The sequence below is a fragment of the Oncorhynchus gorbuscha genome, linkage group LG11, assembly GCF_021184085.1.
Source record: "Oncorhynchus gorbuscha isolate QuinsamMale2020 ecotype Even-year linkage group LG11, OgorEven_v1.0, whole genome shotgun sequence".
Lineage (NCBI taxonomy): Eukaryota > Metazoa > Chordata > Actinopteri > Salmoniformes > Salmonidae > Oncorhynchus > Oncorhynchus gorbuscha.
In genome coordinates this window covers 50,858,550-50,886,056 of record NC_060183.1, presented here as the reverse complement: position 1 = coordinate 50,886,056, position 27,507 = coordinate 50,858,550, and the positions used below count along the sequence as shown (strand labels likewise).

Genomic DNA, 27,507 nt, shown 5'->3' with positions numbered 1-27,507 from the left:
CACCTACTCATTCAAGGGTTTTTCTTCATTTTTACAATTTCCTACACTGTAGAATATTAGTGAAGGCATCAAAATGATGAAATAACACATATGGAATCATGTAGTAACCAAAAAAAGTGTTAAACAAATCTAAATATGATATATTTGAGATTCTTCAAAGTAGCCACCATTTGCCTTGATGACAGCTTTGCACATTCTTGGCATTCTCTCAACCAGCCTCACGAAGTAGTCACCTGGAATGCATTTCAATTAACAGGCGTGCCTTGTTAAAAGTTAATTTGTGGAATTTATTTCCATCTTAATGCTTTTGAGCCAATCAGTTGTGTTGTGACAAGGTAGGGGTGGGTATACAGAAGATAGCCCTATTTGGTAAAAGACCAAGTTCATATTATGGCAAGAACAGCTCAAATAAGCAAAGAGAAACGACAGTCCATCATTACTTTAAGACATGAATGTCAATAAATCTGGAAAATTTCAAGAACTTTTCTTCGAGTGCAGTCGCAAAAACCATCAAGTGATATGATGAAACTGACTCATGGGGGCCACATGAAATGAAGACCCAGTGTTACCTCTGCTGCAGAGGATAAGTTCATTAGAGTTACCAGCCTCATAAATTGCAGCCCAAATAAATGCTTCACAGAGTTCAAGTAACAGACACATCTCAATATCAACTGTTCAGAGGATACTGTGTGAATCAGGCCTTCATTTTCAAATTGCTGAAAAGAAACCACTGCTAAAGCACAACAATAATAAGGAGAGACTTGCTTGGGCCAAGAAACACGAGCAATGAACATTAGACTGGTGGATATCTGTCCTTTGGTCTGATGAGTATAAATTTGCATTTTTGGTTCCAACTGCCATGTCTTTGTGAGACGCAGAGTAGGTGAACGGATGATCTCCGCATATGTGGTTCCCACTGTGAAGTATGGAAGAGGTGGTGTGATGGTGCTTTGCTGGTGACACTGTGATTTATTTGGAATTCAAGGCACACTTAACCAGCATTGGTACCACAGCATTCTGCGGTGATATGCCATCCCATCTGGTTTGCACATAGTGGGACTATCATTTGTTTTTCAACAGGACAATGACCCAACCCACCTCCAGGCTGTGTAAGGACTATTTGACCAATAAGGAGATGGAGTGCTGCATCAGATGACCTGGCCTCTACAATCACCCGACCTCAACCCAATTGAGATGGTTTGGGATGAGTTGAACTGCAGAGTAAGGGAAAATCAGCCAACAAGTGCTCAGCATATGTGGGAACTCCTTCAAGGCTGTTGGAAAAGCATTCCAGGTGAAGCTGGTTGAGAGAATGCCAAGTGTGTGCAAAACTTTCAAGAAGGCAAAGGGTGGCTACTTTGAAGAATCTCAAATATAAAATATATTTTGATTCGTTTAAACACTTTTTGGTTACTACATGATTCCATATGTGTTATTTATAGTTGGGAGGTCTTCACTATTAATCTACAATGTAGAAAATAGTACAAATAAAGGAAAACCCTTGAATGAGTAGGTGTCTCCAAACTTTTGACTGGTACTGTATGCATATACACAATTCTGATATATAGTCATCTGGCTACATTAGATCATCCAAACCCTGACTGGAATGACTCTTTCGCCTGAGTGATTGAACACTAAACAAGCCGACCTCCCTCCCATCCCCGTCTAATCTCATTCCCTGTAGGTGGTCACACTGAAGTGTCAAACTTTAATTTCCCTGCTATGGATTCCTTATACACAGATACCATTACTACCCTGAAAGAGACTCTACCTTCTAAGGGCTTCCTATGAGACCTTAACACAGCCAGGAAAACCAAGGGTCCAAGACACAGCACAGTGCTGGAAGGACATACAGACACCCCTTGTTCTGTGAGTGCATGGGTGCGAGTGCGTGTGTCTAACAGTGTGAGTGAGTCTGTCACAGTGTGAGTGAGTGAGTCTGTCACAGTGTGAGTGAGTGAGTCTGTCACAGTGTGAGTGAGTGCGTCTGTCACAGTGTGAGTGAGTGCGTCTGTCACAGTGTGAGTGAGTGCGTCTGTCACAGTGTGAGTGTTTTGCTCTGTGTTGAGTCATGGAGAGAAAAAGGCGAAACACTGCAGAACAGCGACTTTTAGGCCAGGATCTCGCTGACATGCGAGTGAAGGTAGAAAAACAGCTGCCAGACTGCTTTGCCTTAATGAAAACCAGACCGTGCAAAACGAAGGGCCATTACCAGCACTCCAGGTCTGAGACCCAAGGAGTGGTGCACTGGGACCAGTGTGTGTCCCATCCCTTACACATTAACACTGCACACTAGTTAGATATACATTACTCCATGTCTACTTTCAAGCTCAGATGAATAGTGTTCGGCCTCAGGCCACTTACTTACAGAATGACACCAAATATAGGAACAGTTAAAAACTAAAACATTAGAACATATTAAGTAAGCATGGTTGTTTTTAAAGGAGCACTATCAGTGGAATACGAAATCACAAAATCTGGCACCTTTGTATCGGTTAACATCAGCTATTTTACATTTTTATCTTACCATCATAAGAATAATACAAAATGGAACTATCAGTCCAACTTCTGTGGGTTCAGGCACATAAAGAGTTAAAAAGGAAAAGGGGAGTGCATGAATTAAAAAGAGGAGGCCGGGAGCAGAAAGACATTCCGTCTTCTGAATGCACTGGTTGGTACTGGGACATTCTAGAACAGGAGGGAGGGATGCTGCCTGCAACACTGTCAATTAAATGGTGTATGAATCTCAAAGATCCCATTACAGTGATAGACCACAATCCCCTTCAGGCGAGGTATATGGGCACATACTGTACTATAGCGTAGCTGAGTACGAGTGTGGCACCATCTTGCAAAGAGGGTGAGTTGAACGAGGCTATGAAAAATTGGGCATTCCCTAGTATTCTGACAAATCTCCCTTCCTTAGCTGCCGACCCGGTTACACTCCTCCCAACATCCTACATTTGAGTCACATCTCCTCTCATGGGCCGTTAAGTTCCATGATGGCCTCTCCCTGGGAGACACACATACAGCGCTCTATTCACAGCCTGCCAAAACCCCTTCTCCTCTAATCTACTGGACTTTCCTGGCTCACCAGCAGCTTCCAAATATGGACCATGTTTTTTCAGTCCATTTATTCCTTTAAACAAAGCTACTGGTGGGATGACATGAGATGAGCACCAGTCAGAAGCTCCTTTAAGGTTTTCAACAGTAGTTCGGCTTACTACTAATCTCATGCCTCATCCCGTAACCCGGAGGACGAGGATGGCATACTGCCAGCTTTAAACAATAACAATGGACAAGTCAATGAATTGTGTTGATGGTAGACAGTGCTGTACTGATCTTGGGAACCGTGTGGGAAAGGACGAGCACAGTGGAGGGCAGGCTGTATAAACAGTAGAGAACAAACACACACCAGTGAAAATATCAATATTGAGGAAAGCATAAGCGACTTATCTCTTCCATGTTTGTTCACTACATAATGTTAGCGCAACTAATCTGATGTAGAACATGTTACCCATGTGTCTCCGTACTTCATTTAACCTACATTGAAAATGAAAAAAGACGAACGGAAACAGATAGGACTTCCTCCATGCAAATGCGACATGCACTGTCTTGACCTTTTGGCCGTGTTAAAACTGCTCAGTCTAGTCTCACTTGACCCCTCTACTATGACATGAACATCAAAAAATAAACTGAATGATACATGGCAGGAAGAAAGTACAGTAGAGAACACTAAATAATACAGTCAAAAGTGCTCAAATATGGGCTGTTGTTTTCGTCTCTTTTTTTTCTTCCAATGAGGCAAATCTTTTTTTTATAGGCGTCTCCTTTATAGTGGGGTGTCGGGGGAGAGAGAGTGGGGGAGAGATGTACGGAGCGTGAGACGGGGGAAAGAGATTGAGGAGGGGAGAATTGGTTTGGCTCCTGGTGGAATGGCCCCTAGTCCCCGATGCCCCTCTCCTCAAGCCCTCGTTTCCCCTGGTGGCCAATGGCAGGGGTTAACCCAGGCTGGTGATGTTGGCCCTGCCACCAGGTGGCTCCACAATGCGCTGGGTGTTACGCCGAGGAAGGTTGTCATCAACTTGAGCACCTACAAGTACAGAAGAGGAGGAGGAAGTCAATATCACTGTATTATGACATGTTCATTGTTATGAACATATCATAGTTTATCATCAAAACTATAATATGTATAGGCCTCCCGGGTGGCGCAGTGGGTTCGAGCCCAGAGCCGGAGCCCGGCTGCGACTGAGAGGCCCATGGGGCGGTGCACAACTGGCCGGGTTAGGGAGGGTTTGGCCGGCAGGGATATCCTTGCCTCATTGCGCACTAGCGACTCCTGTGGCGGGCTAGGTGTACGGTGTTTCCTCCGACACATTGGTGCGGCTGGCTGCGCGCTGTGTTAAGAAGCAGTGTGGCTTGGTTGGGTTGGGTTTCGGGGGACGCATGGCTCTCGACCTTCGTCTCTCCCGAGATCTTACGGGGGTTAAAGCGATGAGACAAGACAGTAACTACTAACAATTGTATACCACGAAATTGGGGAGAAAATGGGGGTTAAAAAAAAGATAGGTATAATGTCAGATAGATATCTCTAGTGAATGGATTCATGGATCCACCCCAGTGCTCCTCACCAGATAGGCTGAACCCTGACTGGTGCAGGTTGCGGACAGGCTGGGCGCCGCCTAATGCCTGCTTGGCTGGAGAGTTCTTGGCAGAGGAGGCAGGAGTCATAGTTTTGGGTGTGACTGACACTTCACAGACAGGCCCGTCATACAGCCCCCAGGGAACACCCCTTAGCTCAGCCAGCTGGAGAACAGGGAGGAGGCAGAATCAAGAGTCAAGATCAAACAACCCGAACCTACTGCATGGGTTAAACCCCCCCCAAAACTCCATGAATAAAACTTAAGTCTATCTCAGATCGATTGTCTGCAGGGTGAAATTAACTTACCCTTTCATCTAAATGAACTTCCCCTTTCATGTAAATTAACCTCCCCTTTCATGTAAATTAACCTCCCCTGTCATGTGTATTAACCTCCCCTTTCATGTAAATTAACCTCCCATGTCATGTAAATTAACCTCCCCTGTCATGTAAATTAACCTCCCCTTTCATGTAAATTTATCTCCCCTTTCATGTAAATTAACCTCCCCTTTCATGTAAATTAACCTCCCCTGTCATGTAAATTAAGTTCCCCTTTCATGTAAAAAGCTTTTTGGGAAAGATGATCATTTTGTACATTAAACTGCGAGTTTGACCAGCTCCAGTCCTTTTCAATTTGATTAAACAATATATATACAGTGGGGCAGAAAGTATTTGGTGGAAAATAAGTATTTGGTCACCTACAAACAAGCAAGATTTCTGGCTCTCACAGACCTGTAACTTCTTCTTTAAGAGGCTCCTCTGTCCTCCACTCGTTACCTGTATTAATGGCACCTGTTTGAACTTGTTATCAGTATAAAAGACACCTGTCCACAACCTCAAACAGTCACACTCCAAACTCCACTATGGCCAAGACCAAAGAGCTGTCAAAGGACACCAGAAACAAAATTGTAGACCTGCACCAGGCTGGGAAGACTGAATCTGCAATAGGTAAGCAGCTTGGTTTGAAGAAATCAACTGTGGGAGCAATTATTAGGAAATGGAAGACATACAAGACCACTGATAATCTCCCTCGATCTGGGGCTCCACGCAAGATCTCACCCCGTGGGGTCAAAATGATCACAAGAACGGTGAGCAAAAATCCCAGAACCACACGGGGGGACCTAGTGAATGACCTGCAGAGAGCTGGGACCAAAGTAACAAAGCCTACCATCAGTAACACACTACGCCGCCTGGGACTCAAATCCTGCAGTGCCAGACGTGTCCCCCTGCTTAAGCCAGTACATGTCCAGGCCCGTCTGAAGTTTGCTAGAGAATATTTGTATGATCCAGAAGAAGATTGGGAGAATGTCATATGGTCAGATGAAACCAAAATATAACTTTTTGGTAAAAACTCAACTCGTCGTGTTTGGAGGACAAAGAATGCTGAGTTGCATCCAAAGAACACCATACCTTCTGTGAAGCATGGGGGTGGAAACATCATGCTTTTGGGCTGTTTTTCTGCAAAGGGACCAGGACGACTAATCCGTGTAAAGGAAAGAATGAATGGGGCCATGTATCGTGAGATTGAGTGAAAACTACCTTCCATCAGCAAGGACATTAAGGATGAAACGTGGCTGGGTCTTTCAGCATGACAATGATCCCAAACACACCGCCCGGGCAACGAAGTAGTGGCTTCGTAAGAAGCATTTCAAGGTCCTGGAGTGGCCTAGCCAGTCTCCAGATCACAACCCCATAGAAAAGCTTTGGAGGGAGTTGAAAGTCTGTGTTGCCCAGCAACAGCCCCAAAACATCACTGCTCTAGAGGAGATCTGCATGGACGAATGGGCCAAAATACCAGCAACAGTGTGTGAAAACCTTGTTAAGACTTACAGAAAACATTTAACCTCTGTCATTGCCAACAAAGGGTATATAACAAAGTATTGAGACAAACTTTTGTTATTGACCAAATACTTATTTTCCACCATAATTTGCAAATAAATTGATTAAAAATCCTACAATGTGATTTTCTGTATTTTTTTCTCATTTTGTCTGTCATAGTTGAAGTGTACCTATGATGAAAATTACAGGCCTCTCTCATCTTTTTAAGTGGGAGAACTTGCACAATTGGTGGCTGACTAAATACTTTTTGCCCCACTGTATATACCTTAAAAAATATATAATAACTACTGTACAACCAAAAAATCCATTTGATGGAAATCCGTTGCAGTGACAGTACTTTTACCCTGCTACTGACAGCAACTTGTCAGCAAATACCCTCATCTTATCATGAGTCAGTAACTTAACATGATACAGGGTATTTGAAAAGGAAACCCACTCCCTTGGAAATAAAACACATCAATGCAAAAGACAGCACACCACGATGACGCAGTTCCAAAACAGTGCCTTACCCTGCTGCGGGCCTTTATCCTCTTGTAGACGTAGTCCGAGAAGGGCTTCCGGCCCACGAAGCGGCCGCACCCCTCGGTGGTGTGGAGGTTCCCCTCCTCCAGGACGATCTTACCCTGGCTGATCACTACCATGGGGGCGCCACGCACCTCCACACCCTCAAAGATGTTGTACTCCACATTCTGGAAGAGTGACAGGGGGAGAGAGGAGGAGAGACAAAATGTAGTACAATAGATCATTTTTCTTATGATTTGTGTGAGTTGATTGGTTTTAGTACTCGTGTGGAGGACCTCCCTCCTCCTCCATCCTTTGCCAGTGCGCTGCTGTTTTATAGTGGGCCAATGTTCAAATCATTAAGTGTCCCCTATGGGTTTTGAAAGGGATAGATAAATGGCAATTGAAAACCCCTCCTGAGATAGCATCATTGATCACCACAGACCATTGATTTGGCCAGGCAGCGAGGAGCAGAGTTACCAGGCTGGTGTGGGCAGTGGAGAGCAGTGTGGAGTGTGACCACCCTCGTAAAAACTACTGGCTGACTAGGACTGAGGTCATGGCCATTTAGTGGGCTCCACAGGGCTTAGAAAAAGCATGAGATCATCAAGAGGCTGGACCACCCATTACACACACACTATGTCTCTCTGAATTACCAATTTTCCCCATGTACATTAGTCAATTTCATGACCAAATGGAAAGAAAGAAACCATAGAACACAGAGAGGTAGAGCAATTAGATTGCATAAGCACACACACGGACATACACACGCACGCACACTGTGATTTGGCTGCTAACAATCAGAAATGACATGTTCCCGTACTCTGGCAGAGTTTGGGGGTGACATCACTCCTCTGAGTTACCATAAGGCCCACGCCCTAGAGCTGGGGAATCCAACCAATCATATGTGGTCAGGAGTCAGATGACCATAAAAATACCAATATGGTAATTTCATAGAACCATTGCAATTCAACCACAAGTTCACTTGAATGTTCAAAGTTTAACTATTTAATTTTGGGCAGTTTCCCGAAGATGAATCTGTGGTGTAAAACCATATGGCTGGATATACAGTAGACTGTGCTTATCTGAAGATATAATATTTGTGCGTAGTGAGTGTGTGACTGACTGACCGAGTTGTGGCTCTTGGCTGAGATGATCTTGGTGACGTCTGGGTCCCAGAGGACCAGGTCGGCGTCAGAGCCCACAGCGATGCGGCCCTTACGGGGGTAAAGGTTGAAGATCTTAGCAGCGTTGGTGCTGGTGACTGCCACAAACTGGTTCTCATCCATTTTGCCTGTCACCTGGATGAGCCAGGGGAACACAGAGAAAGGGGCAGTTAACTTTGGGAGAAAATCACATTTATATGGACATAGATGAGTGTGTACGCAATTGTTGTGTGAATGTGCAAATTCACACAATGCATACACATTCTACACATGATGTACACTGTACGTTCTACTGTACATATTATGTACTGTATATGAGTATACTGTATGTTATATATATATATAGTTATATATATATATATAGTTATATATATATATATATATAGTTATATATATATATATATATAGTTATATATATATAGTTTTATATATATATATAGTTTTATATATATATATATAGTTATAGTTATATATATATATAGTTATAGTTATATATATATATATATAGTTATAGTTATATATATATATATATAGTTATAGTTATATATATATATAGTTATAGTTATAGTTATATATATAGTTATAGTTATATATATAGTTATAGTTATATATATATATATATAGTTATAGTTATATATATATATAGTTATATTTATATATATAGTTATATTTATATATATAGTTATATATATATATATAAAATATATATATATATATATATATATATATATATATATATATATATATATATATATATATATATAAAAAATATGTAGTCTCTCACCACACACTTGTCCCAGATGAGGGACATTCTCTCCTCAGTGCCGTTGGTACCTTCGGGGATGAGGGTGAAGTCGTCTTTGCCCACGGCGCGCTGGGCAGTGTTGAAGGTGCAGTGGGCACTGCCAGTCACCTGAAGGTCTCCACTGGGGAGGAAGGCACAGGACAAGAGATTAGACTGTGCCACCTGGACTCTGAGTGGGATGATTGTCCTACTTGACCTTGTCACCATAACAGTTTACACCGTATGAATATGGATATTTGTCCATATGGCCCAATCCAGTGTAATGGTGCTGAGTTATAGTGCTCTCACCAGGAGAGCAGGGAGCTGAGTTAGTGCTCTCACCAGGAGAGCAGGGAGCTGAGATAGTGCTCTCACCAGGAGAGCAGGGAGCTGAGATAGTGCTCTCACCAGGAGAGCAGGGAGCTGAGTTCGTGCTCTCGCCAGGAGAGCAGGGAGCTGAGATAGTGCTCTCACCAGGAGAGCAGGGAGCTCAGATAGTGCTCTCCCCAGGAGAGCAGGGAGCTGAGTTAGTGCTCTCACCAGGAGAGCAGGGAGCTGAGATAGTGCTCTCACAAGGAGAGCAGGGAGCTGAGATAGTGCTCTCACCAGGAGAGCAGGGAGCTGAGATAGTGCTCTCACCAGGAGAGCAGGGAGCTGAGATAGTCGGGCGTGGTCGGGTCTGGGCTGAGGGGCGGGGACGTGATGAAGGCGGCGGCCTTGGCCCAGTTCTTGCTCCAATAGTGTGAGCCGTCTGTGCCCAGGCTGGCAGTGATTGGCTCCCCGTACACCACCGTGCCTGCAAGGCCAATCAGAAACATCATGTGATTACAAAATGAATTATGTTATTGACCTATTATGGTGCCTCTGCCTTCTTTTTGGCTCACACATGTGCATCTTCCCTTCATCCTTCTATATGTTTGTACCCTAGCAACAGCCTACCAACAGTCTCTCACCCTTCTTCCTGGCCTGAGCGATGACATCAGCAGCACTCTTGCTCATCACCTTAGTGACGTAGAGGGGACAGTTGGTCTGATTGGCTACTGTCACAGAACGATTAACAGCCTCTGCCTCCACCTGAAAGACACACCCAGGGTTCAGAGTTCAAGGTGACCATGCAAGGACGCGTTTTGAAAATAGAAAGGGAAGATAAAAACAGAGAGGTAAGAACTCTGAGGTGAAATGCTGATGCATTATACCTCTTCAGGACGGCTCAAGACGTGTCCCTCAGGTCCAGTGATGCCCTGCTCCAGGATACGACGCTGCTCCTGAATGGACAGAAAAGGTACGCTTTAAAAATGGCCAGTGTTTGATATTAGATTGGGTTTTGATAGTCCAGTAAATGGTGTATTGTTAGCTGGGCTTTGGCGGTATACTGTATATACCGGGGTATTTGGGAATAGCCAAGGGATGGTTTTTCCATACTGTCAATACTGTTGAAAGCCAGTCACCTGTTTGTTTGTAAATAGCACAACGGGATAAAGTGGGTGCAGGTGAGCCCAGCTGTGTTGTCCGGCTGTGTATTGACAGGGGTTGCGTTTTATTTTGAAAGTCAACAGCGTTTTTTATAGAGTGATCAGGGACGTGCGATAGAGTGAAATAGAGTGATCAGGGACGTGCAACTATAGTTTCCTTCACACAAAAAAATACAACACATTCAGCAGAAAATAGCTTTATTTTCATCAGATGACAACACAAGTGCAAAGCTATTTGGCTGGCAGCCACACAAGTAATTAAGCTTACAATGAAAAAAACAAGGTACGTTTAGACAAGCATGCGTCCAAACTTTGTTCCTTTTGTGGCAACCCGGGGGCCAGCAGGGAGCTACAAGGAAAGAGCAGGACCTTAGTCAGCTCCAGAGAGCTACAGAGGCTAAGGTGAGTCAGCACCATGGACAGCTCTACAGGCACCGACTGGGGCTGTTGATTCAACACCCATACCACCCAGTCCAGGTGCTGCAACCAATTGGACCTGGAATTGGTCCCACCGTTCCCTCATTACCCCAAATGGGTATAAGTAGAGGTGCAGTCACTCGGGTGCTTGGGTAGACAGGCAGAGGGTACTCCTAGACCCCAGAAAAACAGCAGTGAGTATGATAAGCACCTCGATCAGACGACAAAGAAGATACTAGGTAATGTTTGACTCAACTTTCTCTCTTCCTTTTCTTTGGACCCAAAGCAAGAAGATCCATTCCCAGACACAACGACTCCCAGCGCAAGTATTGAAACCCCAGACTCATCACTCTCACTCTCTTTTTTGTTCATATGGACACTTTAAGCACCAGCTGTCAGAGCAGCTCACAGATCACTGCACCTATACATAGCTCATCTGTAAATAGCCCATCCCCATACTGTATTTATTTATTTATCTTGCTCCTTTGCACCCCAGTATCTCCACTTGCACATTCATCTTCTGCACATCCTACCATTCCAGTGTTTAATTGCTATATTGTAATTCATTTACCACCATGGCCTATTTAATGCCTTACCTCCCATATCCTACCTCATTTGCACATGCTGTATATAGATTTTTCTACTGTATTATTGAGTGTATGTTTGTTTATTCCATGTGTATTGTTGTATGTGTCAAACTGCTTTGCTTTATCTTGGCCAGGTCGCAGTTGTAAATGAGAACTTGTTCTCAACTGGCCTACCTGGTTAAATAAAGGTGAAAAAAATAAAAATAAAATGAACACAGACGGTCCAAGGAACAGCCACACTGAACACAGTGACCCACCTGTTACATGAGAAGACTTTCAGATGTATTTCTCCCCTCCCCGTTCCCCCCAACCTTTATTAAAGAACAACTTTTGTTTAAGCACCGCAAAACTGACTCTCGCTGTCTTATTTATTGTGTGTCTTATTTATTGCCTCCTGGGCTGCCACAATTTGCACAATCTCTCGTTCACATTCACTTGTAAATGTCCAAACTCACCAAAAATTACACACACACAAACACACACATGCACACGAGCTGGATTGACTGTCTTTGCAAATCGCTTATTTTCGTTTTCGCTCGTTAGCATATTTAGCTAGCAACCCCCTTGGAAATTCGTTATTACTTGTGCTAATTTTGTTAGCAGTCTGTGTTTGTTTGGCGCCCCCTTGTGTACTACGTCAGCAATATTGAGAAGGTCGGTGTGACAATATCAAATCAAAGTTTATTTGTCACGTGCGCCGAATACAACAGGTGTAGTAGACCTTACAGTGAGATGCTTACTTACAGGCTCTAACCAACAGCAGAAAAAATTATTTGGTGAACAACAGGTAAAGAAATAAAAACAACAGTAAAAAGACAGTGAAAAATAACAGTAGCGAGGCTACATACAGGCACCGGTTATTCGGGCTGATTGAGGTAGTATGAACAATGTGATATGGTTAAAGTGACTATGCATATATGATAAACAGAGTAGCAGTAGCGTAAAAGAGGGGTTGGTGGGTGGTGGGACACAGTGCAGATAGCCCAGTTAGCCAATGTGCGGGAGCACTGGTTGGTCGGCCCAATTGAGGTAGTATGTACATGAATGTATAGTTAAAGTGACTATGCATATATGATAAACAGAGAGTAGCAGCAGCGTAAAAGAGGGGTTGGGGGAGGCACACAATGCAAATAGTCGAGGTAGCCATTCGATTGCCTGTTCAGGAGTCTTATGGCTTGGGGGTAAAAACTGTTGAGCCTTTTTGTCCTAGACTTCGCACTCCAGTACCGCTTGCCATGCGGTAGTAGAGAGAACAGTCTATGACTGGGGTAGCTGGGGTCTTTGACCATTTTTAGGGCCTTCCTCTGACACCACCTGGTATAGAGGTCCTGGCTAGCAGACATCTTAACCCCAGTGATGTACTGGGGTGTACACACTAACCTCTGTAGTGGCTTGCAGTCGGAGGCCAAGCAATTGCAATGATACAACCAGTCAGGACGCTCTCGATGTTGCAGCTGTAGAACCTTTTGTGGATCAGAGGACCCATGCCAAATCTTTTAGGTTTCCTGAGGGGGATTAGGCTTTGTCGTGCCCTCTTTCACGACTGTCTTGGTGTGTTTGGACCATTCTAGTTTGTTGGTGATGTGGATACCAAGGTACGTGAAGCTCTCAACCTGCTCCACTACAGCCCTGTTGATGAGAATGGGGGCATGCTGAGGTCCACCTTTTCCTGTAGTCCACAATCATCTCCTTAGACTTAGTCACGTTGAGGGGTAGGTTGTTCTTCTGGCACCACCCGGCCAGGTCTCTGACCTCCTCCCTATAGGCTGTCTTGTCGTTGTTGGTGATCAGGCCTACCACTGTTGTGTCGTCTGCACACTTAATGATGGTGTTGGAGTCGTGCCTGGCCATGCAGTCATGGGTGAACAGGGAGTACAGGAGGGGACTGAGCACACACCCCTGAGGGGCTCCAGTGTTGAAGATCAGCGTGGCAGATGTCTTTCTACCTACCCTCACCACCTGAGGGCGGCCCGTCAGGAAGTCCAGGATCCAGTTGCAGGTGTTTAGTCCCAGGATCCTTAGCTTAGTGATGAGCTTTGAGGGTACTATGATGTTGAACCCTGAGCTGTAGTAAATTAATATTATTCTCACATAGAAGTTCCTTTTGTCCAGGTGGGAAAGAGCAGAGTGCAATAGAGATTGCATCATCTGTGGATCTGTTGGGGCGGTATGCAAATTAGAGTGGGTCTAGGATAATGGTGTTGATGTGAGCGATTACAAGCCTTTCAAAGCACTTCATGGCTACGGATGTGAGTGCTACAGGTCTGTAGTCATTTAGGCAGGTTGCCTTCGTGTTCTTGGGCAGGGACATGTTGAAAATTGGTCAGCACATGCCTGGAGCACACGTCCTGGTAATCCGTCTGGCCCAGCAGCTTTGTGAATTTTGACCTGTTTAGAGGTCTTACTCACGTCAGCTACGGAGAGCATGATCACACAGTCGTCCGGAACTGCTGATGCATGCATGCCTCAGTGTTGCTTGCCTCGAAGCAAGCATAGCTCGTCTGGTAGGCTTGGGTCACTGGGCAGCTTACAGCTGTGCTTCCATTTGTAGTCTGTAATAGTTTGCAAGCCCTGCCACATAAGACAAGCGTCAGAGCCGGTGTAGTATGATTTAATCTTAGCATTGTATTGACGCTTTGCCTGTTTGATGGTTCGTCGAAGGGTATAGCAGGATTTCTTAAGAGTCCCGCACTTTGAAAGGTGCAGCTCTACCCTTTAGCTCAGTGGGAATGTTGCCTGTAATCCATGGCTTCTGGTTGGGGTATGTAGTATGCACGTACAGTCACTGTGGGGACAAGGTCCTTGATGCACTTATTGATAAAGCCAGTGACTGATGTGGTGTATTCCTCAATGTCATCGGAAGAATCCCAGAACATGTTCCAGTCTGTGATAGCAGAACAGTCCTGTAGTTTAGCATCTGCTTCATCTGACCACTTTTTTTCCCCCCTCTGGTTGCACATTAAACATGTTGATAGAAATTAGGTAGAACTGATTTATGTCTCCGGCTACTAGGAGCGCCGCCTCTGGATGAGCGGTTTCCTGTTTGCTTATTTCCTTATACAGTTGACTGAGTGCGGTCTTAGTGCCAGCATCTGCCTGTGGTAGTAAATAAACAGCCACACAGATAGTGTGGTCTGAATTTTATCACAAGATACTCTACTTCAGGCGAGCAAAATCTAGAGACTTCCTTAGATTTCATGCACTGGCTGTTGTTTACGAATATGCACAGACCCCCCCCCCCCCCCCCCCTCGCCTTACCGGAGTGTGCTGTTCCATCTTGCCGGTGCTGTGTAAATCCCGCTAGCTGAATATCCATGTCATCATTCAGGCACGATTCCGTGAAACACAAGATATTACAGTTTTTGATGTCCCGTTGTTAGGATATTCGTGATCGTACCTCGTCTAATTTATTGTCCAATGATTGCACGTTCGCGAGTAATATCGATGGTAACAGCAGCTTTCCAACTCGCCTTTTGCGAATCACCCCACTCTGGGGGCACCTCACTCTGTCCTCCATACCTGCGTCTCTTCCTCTTGACAATAACTGAGATGTTGGCCTTGTCGGGAGTTCGGAGAATGTCTTGTGCGTCCTGCTTGTCGAGGAAGAAATACTAACCGGAGGTGAGTGATCGCTGTCGTAATATCCAGATACGGTTGCAGAAACATTATGTACAAAATAAGTTACAAATAACGCAAAAAAACAACAACATAACAGCACAATTGGTTGGGCGCCCGTAAAACTGCTGCCATTTCTTCCGGCGCCATTTTAGAGAGAGAAAACCGCCTTACCCCATTAGCCTCAGGTCTTACCTCAGCCACAATGTCTCCATTCTCAGCATGGACCTGAGCGATGGCCCCCAGGTCCCGGATCACACTGAACACCTCATAGACCTACAGGACATAACCATGTCAGCAGCCTGAGACAACCACAGGTGGGTCATAGAACAGACAGGGTAAAGTTAAATGAGGATACTCTGATAGCTGATCAAAGTATATATATATATATATATATATATATGCCATTTATATATATGCCATTTAGCAGACGCTTTTATCCAAAGCGACTTACAGTCATGTGTGCATACATTCTACGTATGGGTAGTCCCGGGGATCGAACCCACTACCCTGGCGTTACAAGCGCCATGCTCTACCAACTGAGCAACTCACGCCACTGCTCAAAGTGAACAATAATGCCAATTTCACACCATGCAAACTTACTCTGAAGGTCTCAAATACAACAGTGGTAGAGGAGAACCTGTTACTGATGTATGAGCGATGTGTGAGTCTTGTATGAGTAATCTCCCAAAAGCCAGAAATATAATTACATTTAACATTTAAGTCATTTAGCAGACGCTCTTATCCAGAGCGACTTACAAAGAGATTGGACTGGTGACAAGGGCCTCCATCTCCTCCTGGGACTCCCTTGTCCACTTATTGGTGCATTCACCTTATGACATCCAGTGGAACAACCACTTTACAATAGTGCATCTAAATATTTTAAGGGGGGGCGGTGAGAAGGATTACTTTATCCTATCCTAGGTATTCCTTAAAGAGCTACCATAGGTTGCCTTGGGAGACCGGCACAAAATCGAATGAAATGCTCTGGCCAAGCAGCCTGAATGCATTCCTCACACAGGTGCAAAGACCAACGCGGGCCGTTTTCAAAGGAGCCTCCAGTCCAAGATTAATCTGTTTCACCATGAGTCAGACACAAAGACTTGGACTGGTGCATTCTTTCATCGTCCCTTACTCCCACTGGAGACACACACAATGAATGCCTCAACCTCCCCCACCCTCCCTACTCAACTCAGCCCAGAGCAGGCCATGGGATATGCTGGGTGGGGAGGGCTGGAGAGCTACAGTATATACAGTCTTACAGTGCATGTAATTGAGCATTCAGTGTGATTTTGTCCCATAACTTTCAACGGTACAGTTAATGTGGCGCAAAAAGAGGTGAATTCCTTTCATACTTTTTTCTTAAAGGTTATTTTAACCTTTCATGTCCTTTGTGGCGGTAGCGATCGATGTGTGTTTCCTGTAAGAGAAACAGGGAGCCAAAAAAAGCTACCATATGATAAGGTAAGTCCTACCTGAGAGTCAGCAAGCTGGAAAACATCCTTATAGGCCAGATAGACAAGGAAAGAGTTGACACCTGAGGAGAGAGAGCACGTGTCAAAGGAAGGTACAGAGAGTTGGGATGAGAAACAAAGAGAGGCGAAGAGACCAGTAACATATGAACATGTAGGAAATCTAGCAACCATACACAAAGAGAAAACATGAACACAACCAATCAAAATGTACTATATCACATTATGAGATGTTAATGTGGATGTGTCTGTACCGTGGTCCTTGACAAGGGCCTCCATCTCCTCCTGGACTCCCTTGTGCCACTCAGTGATGTCCACATGTAGAGAGTAGTCACAGCACGACTTGCTGTCCGCCCACTCACGCCACTGCTCAAAGGCAGACAGCAAACTGACCCCGGGTTCCGGAACCACGTGGTCAACTAGTGGACACACACACATACAATTGTTTATTAAATTGGTTCATTCTTATTGTTCTGGTCGCGTTCAACCATGATATGCAGCAGGTCAGATTAAAAGCCTAGATCAGGATCTTGCATCATGTTTCATCCACCAGATTGTACTGTACTGCACTGTGACCCAGTAAGCCTCTGTTTCGTGACGTGACCCATTTACAGAGAGGCTCTGTGGACTTTGCAGTCCAGAGCAGCAGGAGTCAGCATTCTGCACGATGTGAAAAGCCACCTTACTCTTCAGGAGTCTGTGTAACTGCTGAGCAGGGAGATGGACCTGTACTGAGGCAGCTAGGATATTCAGTAGAACTCTACTGAACGCTACAGACAGACAGTAGAACGCTACAGACAGGCCATGCTATTACTGAGCAATAAGGAGGAGAGTGGATAAACAACTAGAAAACTACTAGAAAAACGTTTTGAACGTCCTCCCTAGTCCACTTTTCACAGCACTCAGCAGCACTTGGTGGCACGCTAGTCTGTAGCAGATGAGACTTTATGGACTCAGGACCTGGTGCTGCCATAGATGGAGCTGGCACTGTGCCCTGCCCATTACTCCTGAGAGGGGGAGGACAGAAAGTGGGTCGGTGGTAGTGTACATACTGATCATGGTAGTGCCCCCTGCCAGAGCGGCGCGGGTGCCCTGGTAGAAGTCGTCCACCGAGGTCATGCCCCGGTCGGGCATCTGGAAGCGTGTGTGCACATCAATGCCCCCTGGCATCAACATGCGCCCGTGGGCATCGATGGTCTTCACCCCACCGGGCACTATCAAGTTCTCGCCAATTTGTCTGGGAGTCAGAGGAAGAGAGATAAAGAGAGAGAAGGGAAAGCAAGAGAGAGAGAGTGAGAAAGAGAAAAAGAGAGAGTTGTTGTAGAGTTATCATTACGACTGCAATTTAGTCTGTAAAAGCAAACAACGACCAGTGATAAAGGTCTAACGGTAAGGATGGTGCAGAGGTTAGTTAACCTGAGAAGAAGAGCATGTAGTCGTCGTTGTGAAACTCACTTGATATGACCATCCTCCATGTAGATGTCCGCACAGAAGGACTGGTCATCGTTAACGATTATCGCCCCTTTGATCAGGAGACGGTCACTCTACAAGATCATTTAAAAAAATATATATTATTGGATGAAGAATTCACTGTGAATCAAGGTAATGTTTCCTTATGTGTCAATTCATCCTGTGAGGGATGGGTTGCCAACTGTCAATCATTCATTCGTTAGTATACACATGTCCAGTTCTCTTCATTCTCACAGAGTTCAACACAGTGAAGTAAGCGTTCCTTTAGGAAAAGCCTTTTATGTCAGTGTGGGAAAGCAGACACCAGAATGTAACGCACAAAGAATGTCCTGAGTATTTATATGGCCTAATAAAAATGAGCTCGTGATGGTGAGTATTGTATTTGGCACCACCCGCATTACCAGCCACTTTCTTTACAGGAAGCATCAGCTAACACTGTGCTATTAATAGACTAAATACAGACACGTAAAATACTAAAGACAAGCCAGTGAGTTCTGTGATGATAAGGAACAAGTTATCCTCCCATAATGTTTATGGTTGCCTCAACTGGTTGTGTTGGGCTGGCATGATCTATTTGACTATGGATGGCTTGTGTTGTAAGTCTCTCTCTCTTTCACACATAGACACACACACACACACACACAAAACACACCACAGAGGAAGAAGCAGTTCCATACAGGGATAGTTTGGATCAGCACCAGATCTTGGGTGAAGCTTGTTCAACCATTACAGTATGTGAGTGAGACAGAGAACGGGACAGAAAGTGTTTGGGATTGTAAGAATAAAGGAGAGAGAGAGAGAAATCGAGAAGCAGAGCAATAGGAGAGAGGGAACGGGACAGAAAGTGTTTGGGATTGTAAGAATAAAGGAGAGAGAGAGAGAGAGAGAGAAATCGAGAAGCAGAGCAATAGGAGAGAGGGAACGGGACAGAAAGTGTTTGGGATTGTAAGAATAAAGGAGAGAGAGAGAGAAATCGAGAAGCAGAGCAATAGGAGAGAGGGAACGGGACAGAAAGTGTTTGAGATTGTAAGAATAAAGGAGAGAGAGAGAGAGATCGAGAAGCAGAGCAATAGGAGAGAGGGAACGGGACAGAAAGTGTTTGGGATTGTAAGAATAAAGGAGAGAGAGATCGAGAAGCAGAGCAATAGGAGAGAGGGAACGGGACAGAAAGTATTTGGGATTGTAAGAATAAAGGAGAGAGAGAGAGAGATCGAGAAGCAGAGCAATAGAAGAGAGGGAACGGGACAGAAAGTGTTTGGGATTGTAAGAATAAAGGAGAGAGAGAGAGAGAGAGATCGAGAAGCAGAGCAATAGGAGAGAGGGAACGGGACAGAAAGTGTTTGGGATTGTAAGAATAAAGGAGAGAGAGAGATCGAGAAGCAGAGCAATAGAAGAGAGGGAACGGGACAGAAAGTGTTTGGGATTGTAAGAATAAAGGAGAGAGAGAGAGAAGCAGAGCAATAGGAGAGAGGGAACGGGACAGAAAGTGTTTGGGATTGTAAGAATAAAGGAGAGAGAGAGAGAGAAGCAGAGCAATAGGAGAGAGGGAACGGGACAGAAAGTGTTTGGGATTGTAAGAATAAAGGAGAGAGAGAGAGAGAAGCAGAGCAATAGGAGAGAGGGAACGGGACAGAAAGTGTTTGGGATTGTAAGAATAAAGGAGAGAGAGAGAGAGAGAAGCAGAGCAATAGGAGAGAGGGAACGGGAGTTCAATCGGAACCAAAGACACAGAGGATCGGAGTTGAGCAGCAGCCTGGAATGAGTCTTAAAGAGAGACTGCGTGATCAATGCTTCATGCACATCCTAATACAGGAAGGGAGAAAGGGAACGCAGATGTACAGTGTGCTTAATACAGATGGCTGAATACAGTATGTCGTGACCAGGAACAAAATATGGAACATGCATCTTCGAATGGATAATTGACTAGGTAGGATGATACCAGCATGGCTCAAAATGAGGGTGAGGAATGCACGGATGAATCAATGACAAGCAGCAGAGCACGCCACAGGACACGCCCCTCCTGGGCATCAGTCTTCCTCTGTCACCAGGCCACTTGTTTCTGTGCGAGACTGAGCGAGGGGAGAGCCGGGCCCCCTGGCACCTCCCTGTGTTGCCCCAGTGGCGACGGCCTACTCTCCAAAAGTGGAGAGGCACAATTCTGGTCACGAGGCATTTAGCCCCCTCCACAAACAAAGGTTGCTCTGTTTGAGTTTCAGCCTCTAGCCCTGGCCTCAAGCAGAAATGCTTTCCAACAGGGTTCACAATGCCCCGCCCGAAATGCATTTGGACTAAAGAATAGAAAACTCATCTCTATGACATTGACATGCTTTGGTATATTTATCCCCCAACAAAAGTGGTTACTTGTTCGCTGTCAACTGACAAACATTCTATAAAACAAAGACACACGCAGAAAGGCACGCGCACACACATTTCTCTCCTCTTTTCGAACAAACAAAATGTATTATCAGTGATGACTATGTCAGGACATTTTGAATAACTCGTGTGACAGGAGTGATGAACCCAGTCCATTCTCACATCTACATGATTCCATCCTGTTTTAGCAACTGTTCACTGAACAAAAATCATGTGGTTGACTATCACTATTTCATTATTTGTCATGCCATTTCACATATACAGTGCATTCGGAAAGTATTCAGACCCCTTCCCCTTTTCCACATTTTGTTACGTTACAGCCTTAATCGAAAATAATTTTTTCTTCATTAATCTACACAATACCCCATAACGCCAAAGCAAAAACAGGTTTTGAAATGTGTTTTTTTTGCAATTGCATTTAAAAAAATGAAATAACTTATTTACATGAGTATTCAGACCCTTTGCTATGAGACTCGAAACTGAGTTCAGGTGCATCCGGTTTCCATTGATCATCCTTGAGATGTTTCTACAATTTGACTGGAGTCCATCTGTGGTAAATTCAATTGATTAGACATGTTTTGGAAAGGTACACACATCTATATAAGGTCCCACAGATGACTGTGCATGTCAGAGCAAAAAGCAAGCCATGAGGTCGAAGGAAATGTTCGTAGAGCTCCGAGACATGGTTGTGTCGAGGCATAGACCTGGGGAAGGGTAGCAAAAAATGTCTGCAGCTTTGCAGGTCCCCAAGAACAAAGTGGCCTCCATTATTCTTAAATGGAAAACGTTTGGAAACACCCAGACTCGTCCTAAAACTGGCCGCCCGGCTAAACTGAGCAATCGGGGGAGAAGGGCCTTGGTCAACCATCTCTGCAGCACTCCACCAATCAGGCCTATATGGTAGAGTGGCCAGACGGAAGCCACTTCTCATTAAAAGGCACATGACAGCTCGCTTGGAGAGTCTGAATACCTATGTAAATGTAACATGTAATACTTATAGTGCATTTATAGTGCATATATACACACACACACATTAGCAAAAATGTGTAGAATCCTGTTTTTGTTTTGTCATTATGGGGTATATTGTGTGGAGATAGTTCTTTTCCCCCTCGTCAATTTATTCCATTTTAAAATAAGGCTGTAACACAATGTGGAAAAAGTCCAGGGGTATGAATGCATCCCAAATGCACTATAAATTGGAGTCCTTTACCGAAATCTATTCATAAACATTCATACAACTATGTGTGAGGCAGCCATGATCTAAAAACTAGAATTACATTTTTAGATACTCTTACATTACCAAAAACGGCAAGAAAGGTTACGGGAAAATGTGGTCCTGTGTCAGGATTACAAGTCATTCTCTGTCAATCTTAGTAAAGGTCCAATGATAACAACAGTCAAGAGCTTTTAAACTCAATCTATTGTGTTTTGTTTTATAAACGTGCACGCCTATTTCATGTTTCTTCTCATTTGAACCTACTTAGCGGTTCTTGTTTTTAAAGAAGCATTTGCAAGTCAAAGTCAGTACCCAATCTGCTTGGCCTGTGATCGTCCAACGGGCATCATGTTTCTGGAGAGCATCTATCTTTTGATTGTTCTGGACCTGAGCCAAACATGACAGTGAACCAGTTCTATCCACACACAAACAGGATATCGACTCAATTGAACAGGGTTTTGAACTCTTAAGACAAATAATATGCCTAGGGTGTTGGTCAATGTTTAATATCAACAACAGGCCATTCATCTCTGACCAACTAATACAGACCTAATACAAATGATTCAATTGAGATTTAAGTGTAGAAGCCGTTTTCAGAAATTCCCTAAACTGCAAAAACAAAACTGAACCAAGCCCAGCACCAGTCTAGAGCCTGGATAGGTTAGAGGTCAATCAGAGATAGACTGATGGATTGATGTTGCATTGAACTATCCTCTCTCCACGCTGTGTGGCAGATCAGTCCAATGTATCATGTTTTAGAGGGCTCGAATTAAAGACTACTGACGTGTAGTTGAAGACGTGACATCAAATGGGTGGATGGGTGAACAGGAAACCACCCTCAGGCCCCGTCAGCTCTATGTCTCCTGGATCTGGAATAGCCACAGTCCCCCTGATCAAAGACTACAGGAGCTGCTGGGTGGCTGTCTGGTTTAAGACACACAGACTATGACTGCTACTGTACAGACGCTCCAATTTAGAAGCATGGATTTTGTTGAGCCACCCATCTGTACTGTGTAGCAGAAAAAGGAAACCTTGCTTGTCAGAGAGAAATCCCAGTTTGCACTGGGGCACCATTCCTTCCCCTATCTTCCTGTGCCCAGCTGCTGAAGTGGACATAAATAAACACGATCTCACATTGGAGGGTTTATGAATGGGGATATGCTGGATTATATCTCACAGCGTAAAGGGAAAAAAGTGTTCTTGGCAGGCAGTCAGTGTCCCTTAGAACTAAGAGTGTGCTTTGTGTAATGTGTGAACACGGAATTCCCCAGGCCACAGTGCATAATGGGATTACTGTGGGAGAATGGCGGGCTGGAGATGAGCAGGGCCAGGCTGGACTGTCTTTAGTAACAGAGACTGATCTAACAGGAAGATACAGGGGCCGTGTCTGAAATCTGGCTTGCCTTCTGCTTACTTCAATTGCATACTGTGTACTAATCGTACTAACTACATACTATTTAGAACATACCGTTTAGTCAAAAATGAATGCAGTACACACAAATATCAATACTAGTCTCATCCATACTGAGAAGGTGTCATATAATGTGCAATTGCATTGAATCCCACCATTTGTTCATTTTGGTAGATTGCGTCCCCTTGTCTGATTATCAGCGGTAGACAAAAACACGCGAGTCTCGAAAGACGATTCTCTTCCTCAATAATGTGCAGCGAACTCTACTAAATTAAAAGCCAAAATGAGTATGAAATCATGGCATTTAAGGCATACTGAATTTCACATTCTATATATTGTAACTTGTATTTTCGCATACCCAAAATGCATACTATTTAGAATGCTGCTAGGGGCATTCGGACACGGCCAGAGGCTTCTGATTAAAATGGCATCCACAGTGGCCCTATCCCAGGTATTCCACTGACTCCTGAACTGTTGACCCCAGAGCCTGGGAACAACAGGAAGACCTCTCTCATTAAAGTATTCATGATATGTCCGTCCTGCAGTTAAGTCCATCAGTTTTATACAGGAACCCTTGAGTCCTCCCCTTAAATAACAATAAATCAAAAAATCTATCCAATGGTAACTTTGAGTGAGTGAGTGTGTGACTGTAAATTAACCTAATCATATTCATGAGAGAGTTGGATGAGTCATCTTTTGAATGCAGCCCCAGGTGGTGATTTTAGGATGACATTCATATTTGATGAGGCGTCTCTGAGGTGTGCTGCTTCCTAGTCTGCAGCTGACCACTCCAGCTGGTGACGACAGCCTCGTACTGCAGCCTGCCTGCTGCCCTTTTGACTTTCCAATCTCAACAACTGTGTGTGTGTGTGTGTGTGTGTGTGTGTGTGTGTGTGTGTGTGTGTGTGTGTGTGTGTGTGTGTGTGTGTGTGTGTGTGTGTGTGTGTGTGTGTGTGTGTGTGTGTGTGTGTGTGTGTGTGTGTGTGTGTGTGTGTGTGTGTGTGTGTGTGTGTGTGTGTGTGTGTGTGTGCCCATGTTTCTGTGGGGGGTGTTTGTCATAATCACCCAACCAAAAAAAAATCACAATTGACTTAACATGAAAGACGTAAAGTTGCATACAAGCACATTCTTTGTGTGCATCTATAGTGATCGTGTGTTTGGTTATGCAGTGAATTGTTTTTGTATGTTAGATTGATTGTACTTTGTTCTTACTCTCTCAGTTTCTCTTTCATTCATCTCTCTCCATCTGCCCTCATGTTCTCTTTCCCCTGGCACAGAGTATATGTTCTATATCTGAGTCAGCTGTTAGGGCTACTATGGCTCCTGATCCTCTGATCTAACACTTACTGTTACGCTCTTCAGGGAATCTACTCCAGAACTGGGTGAAGACAGAGCAAAGGATATGACCTGGATAAGCAGAAGATTGTTGGACTGTACGGGAAAGGGGATTGTTTGGTTCCATAAATGTGTGTGTGACAGGCTGTCTACATGACAGGCAGACAACACAGTGTGCTCACTGCTCCCTGCCACAGGGGTGTGGCACACGTACACACAACTGCGGCTGCTCCCTTGGTACTGCATTCTGTCACCCTTGGTACTGCACTCGCAATCACCCTTGGGACTGCACTCGCAGTCACCCTTGGGACTGCACTCGCAGTCACCCTTGGGACTGCACTCGCAGTCACCCTTGGGACTGCACTCGCAGTCACCCTTGGGACTGCACTCGCAGTCACCCTTGGGACTGCACTCGCAGTCACCCTTGGTACTGCACTCGCAGTCACCCTTGGTACTGCACTCTCAGTCACCCTTGGTACTGCACTCTCAGTCACCCCTGTTTATCTGTCTGTCTATCTATCCATTTTGCTCTTTCATCTCTTGCAGTCTGAAATATGGGCTACTTTAGGCGTACCTCTATTCTTTCTCTGTCTCTCCCGTCATCCTCATATTGGACAATGGCTGAGTTTAGCAACAGGAGTTCAGAGAAGGATGAGGACAGCTCAGTAGAAGGGGCAGAGCACCGCAGAATGATAGTGTGTGTGACTATGTGAATAGATGATTAGGTGGGGTAGCCCTAGCCTGCTCCCTTCACCGGGTCATGGCTGGCGGCTGCCGTATCCATATGAGCAGGCTGTGGGATGTGACAGGGTTTAGGCCAAACCTGCATCAGTTTTGTCAGACCCAGCCAGCCTGACAGCCTGCTGGAGTAACCAACCGGGATGCCAGCCAAAGCCCCTTTCAAATTGCTTTCTTTGTCCACAAAAAAGCTCACATGCACACGCAAAGAGGAGAGAGGCACTTTTCCCATAAACGCTTAGACTGTTATAGATCTTCAGGACATCCATTACATGGAGAAGTAGGCCTATGGTCTAAGACAAATGCCAAAATGTGTTTTTCAACTGTGTATTGAAGCATAGGTTCATTGCAATGTGGTTGGGAAGCATGAATGTTGGATTAATAGTTGGGGGGAGGGGTTCATATAGACCAATGGAGACTAAAACCTATAAATGATGCAGTTCAGCAATATAAATATGGAAAGATATGCGGGAGTCTATAGTCGTTTTTGCCCCTTTCCCTTCATTAGTGTGGAGGCTGAGAGACACCGCAGGAAACTGGAGCCTCTGCCGCCCCCTTTCATTCTTCTTCTCTTGTCATTATTCTATGATTTTCTCTCCTCGCCATGATTTAAAATCTTGGGCGAGACATGGTTGCTGCCTCGCAGAGTCACACAATAAACAATATCGTAAACAATAACAATACCGTAAACAATATCGGGTTATATGTCCTAAACCCGCCTATATATAAATGACAATTTTACCGAATTCACCGGAGTTGGAATTGTCCAAAAAACTAACTTGACATTGCAGCGGATGGGCACAGGCAAGAAAGCTAATGCATTTGCTCCACCCGTTGGCGAACGGTGATAACCGGCCAGATACCGTTCTCTGACAAAGAACATCGGCGTGGAAATGTCGCCTATAATGCGGGTCCGCGAAACCACAACCGTGCGACAGAATTAATGTTACATGTGGAAATGATTCAAGGACAACATTGATTTCAAGGAGAGTCTTACAAGAGCCAAATGTGATTTGGCCTATCCAAAGTTGGACAGCTAGCCTCAGGCTCTCATCTTGTCAAATAAAGACAATTGAGATAAATTAAGTCCTTGAAAGACAGCCTATGCTCTGAACGATAACGCGTGTTGACCCGTTAAGCAAAACTGTAATAGTCCATGTTAGCCCATTGTCATTTGAAAGATCATTTCTTTACATAGTCTCAAATGTGGCCTCTCCATGTTAATCCTAAAGACCCTGTTAATTACACCAAGAGCTCGTGCAGAATGCATTTCACAGTTTATGCAAACAGGTCGTTCATCTTTGAGATGTAGCCTAAAGCTACCCGAGAGAGCTTCAACTAATTCGGATCACAAGCCTCATTTTAGCGATGCACATCTTTGCCTGATTTGGTGAACGGATAGTTGTAGCAATACATGCACAATGTTCAATGGAATGAATACATGTTTTCCTAACTCACTGTAATGCGGGGAATGTTCTTCTTGCCCTGATAGCCTTGCCCAGACATCTTCTCTTTTCTGCTCTTGCTGCGCTTAATGGACCGCTATCAATGGAATGGGCGTTCAGAATAGTGCGGTTTGCCGGTGTGGAATAGGCAAGGAAGTTAGCAGCAAAGAGAGCGTACAATTCCAAAAGGAGTCGTGCGTCCTAAAGCGGGAGGCCACCGCTCGCAGAATCTAGGGAAAGAACCGCAGCTCCAAAATCACGTCCTCTCTCTCTCTCTCCTGTTCTCCGCTGATGCGCCAAGGCCGGTGTGGAGACACCGAGTGAGGGAGGGACAGACACTCTTGACGAAGCCCTACGTGCATGCGCAGAGCCCCGCTCGGATCCATTGAGAAATCAGGAACTATGCTATGCATTTCTCAACCTGAATTAGGGAATACAGTAGGCTACAGCTTTAGCTACACCCCTGCAAAGCCAGCTGTGAGATGCCCAATGCAGAAAAACTTTCAAATGAGCTAAATGACTAATCCTTGCTTTGAGGAAAACAAAACCGTCCTACATGAAAGCACCTGTTGTTCCTGATGACTCTTGCTCTCAGTCAATGCAAGGCTGCAGGGCCAGACAGAATACCAAGGCATGTTCTCAGAGCATGCGCAGACCAGCTGGCAAGTGTCTACACAGACATTTTCAATATCTATTTGTACCAATCTCAACATGTTTCAAGCTGATCACCATTGTCCGGGTTCTCAAGAACTCAAATGTAACTTGTCTAAATGACTATCACCCTGTAGCACTCACATCTGTAAATATAAAGTGCTTTTAAAGGCTGCTCATGACACATATGAACACGATCATCCCAGACACTCTGGATCCACTCTAATAATTACCAAAGACTTCAGCCACCCAAGCCATAGACGGTTCACTCTGCTACCATCCGGCAAACGGTACTGGAGCATCGGCTCTTGGTCCAACAGGCTCCGAGACAGATTCTACCTCCAAGCCATTAGACTGCAAAATAGCCATAATACTGCTA

General features: G+C 44.7%; 1 protein-coding gene across 1 annotated transcript; it reads right to left on the bottom strand.

Annotated features, from left to right (window-relative positions):
- Positions 1-1,422: 1,422 nt before the first annotated feature.
- On the bottom strand, positions 1,423-26,784 carry dpysl2b (dihydropyrimidinase like 2b). Its single transcript, XM_046370031.1, has 14 exons — positions 26,491-26,784; positions 17,945-18,033; positions 17,542-17,726; positions 16,744-16,908; positions 16,493-16,554; positions 15,213-15,293; positions 10,123-10,191; positions 9,880-10,000; positions 9,566-9,722; positions 8,927-9,068; positions 8,107-8,277; positions 6,985-7,164; positions 4,629-4,803; positions 1,423-4,090 (listed from the first exon to the last, which is right to left on the bottom strand). Exons 1-14 carry the CDS (start codon positions 26,536-26,538, stop codon positions 3,999-4,001), a joined length of 1,737 nt encoding a protein of 578 aa, XP_046225987.1. The 5' UTR covers positions 26,539-26,784; the 3' UTR covers positions 1,423-3,998.
- Positions 26,785-27,507: the final 723 nt, after the last annotated feature.

Coding starts and splice junctions, on each gene's coding strand:
- dpysl2b (XM_046370031.1), bottom strand. CDS start 26,538: ATGTCTGGGCAAGGCTATCAGGGCAAGAAGAACATTCCCCGCATTACA. Junction 17,727..17,944: donor ATGGAGGATGGTCATATCAA/GTGAGTTTCACA, acceptor TCTGACTCCCAG/ACAAATTGGCGAGAACTTGA. Junction 10,001..10,122: donor TCTTGAGCCGTCCTGAAGAG/GTATAATGCATC, acceptor TGTGTCTTTCAG/GTGGAGGCAGAGGCTGTTAA.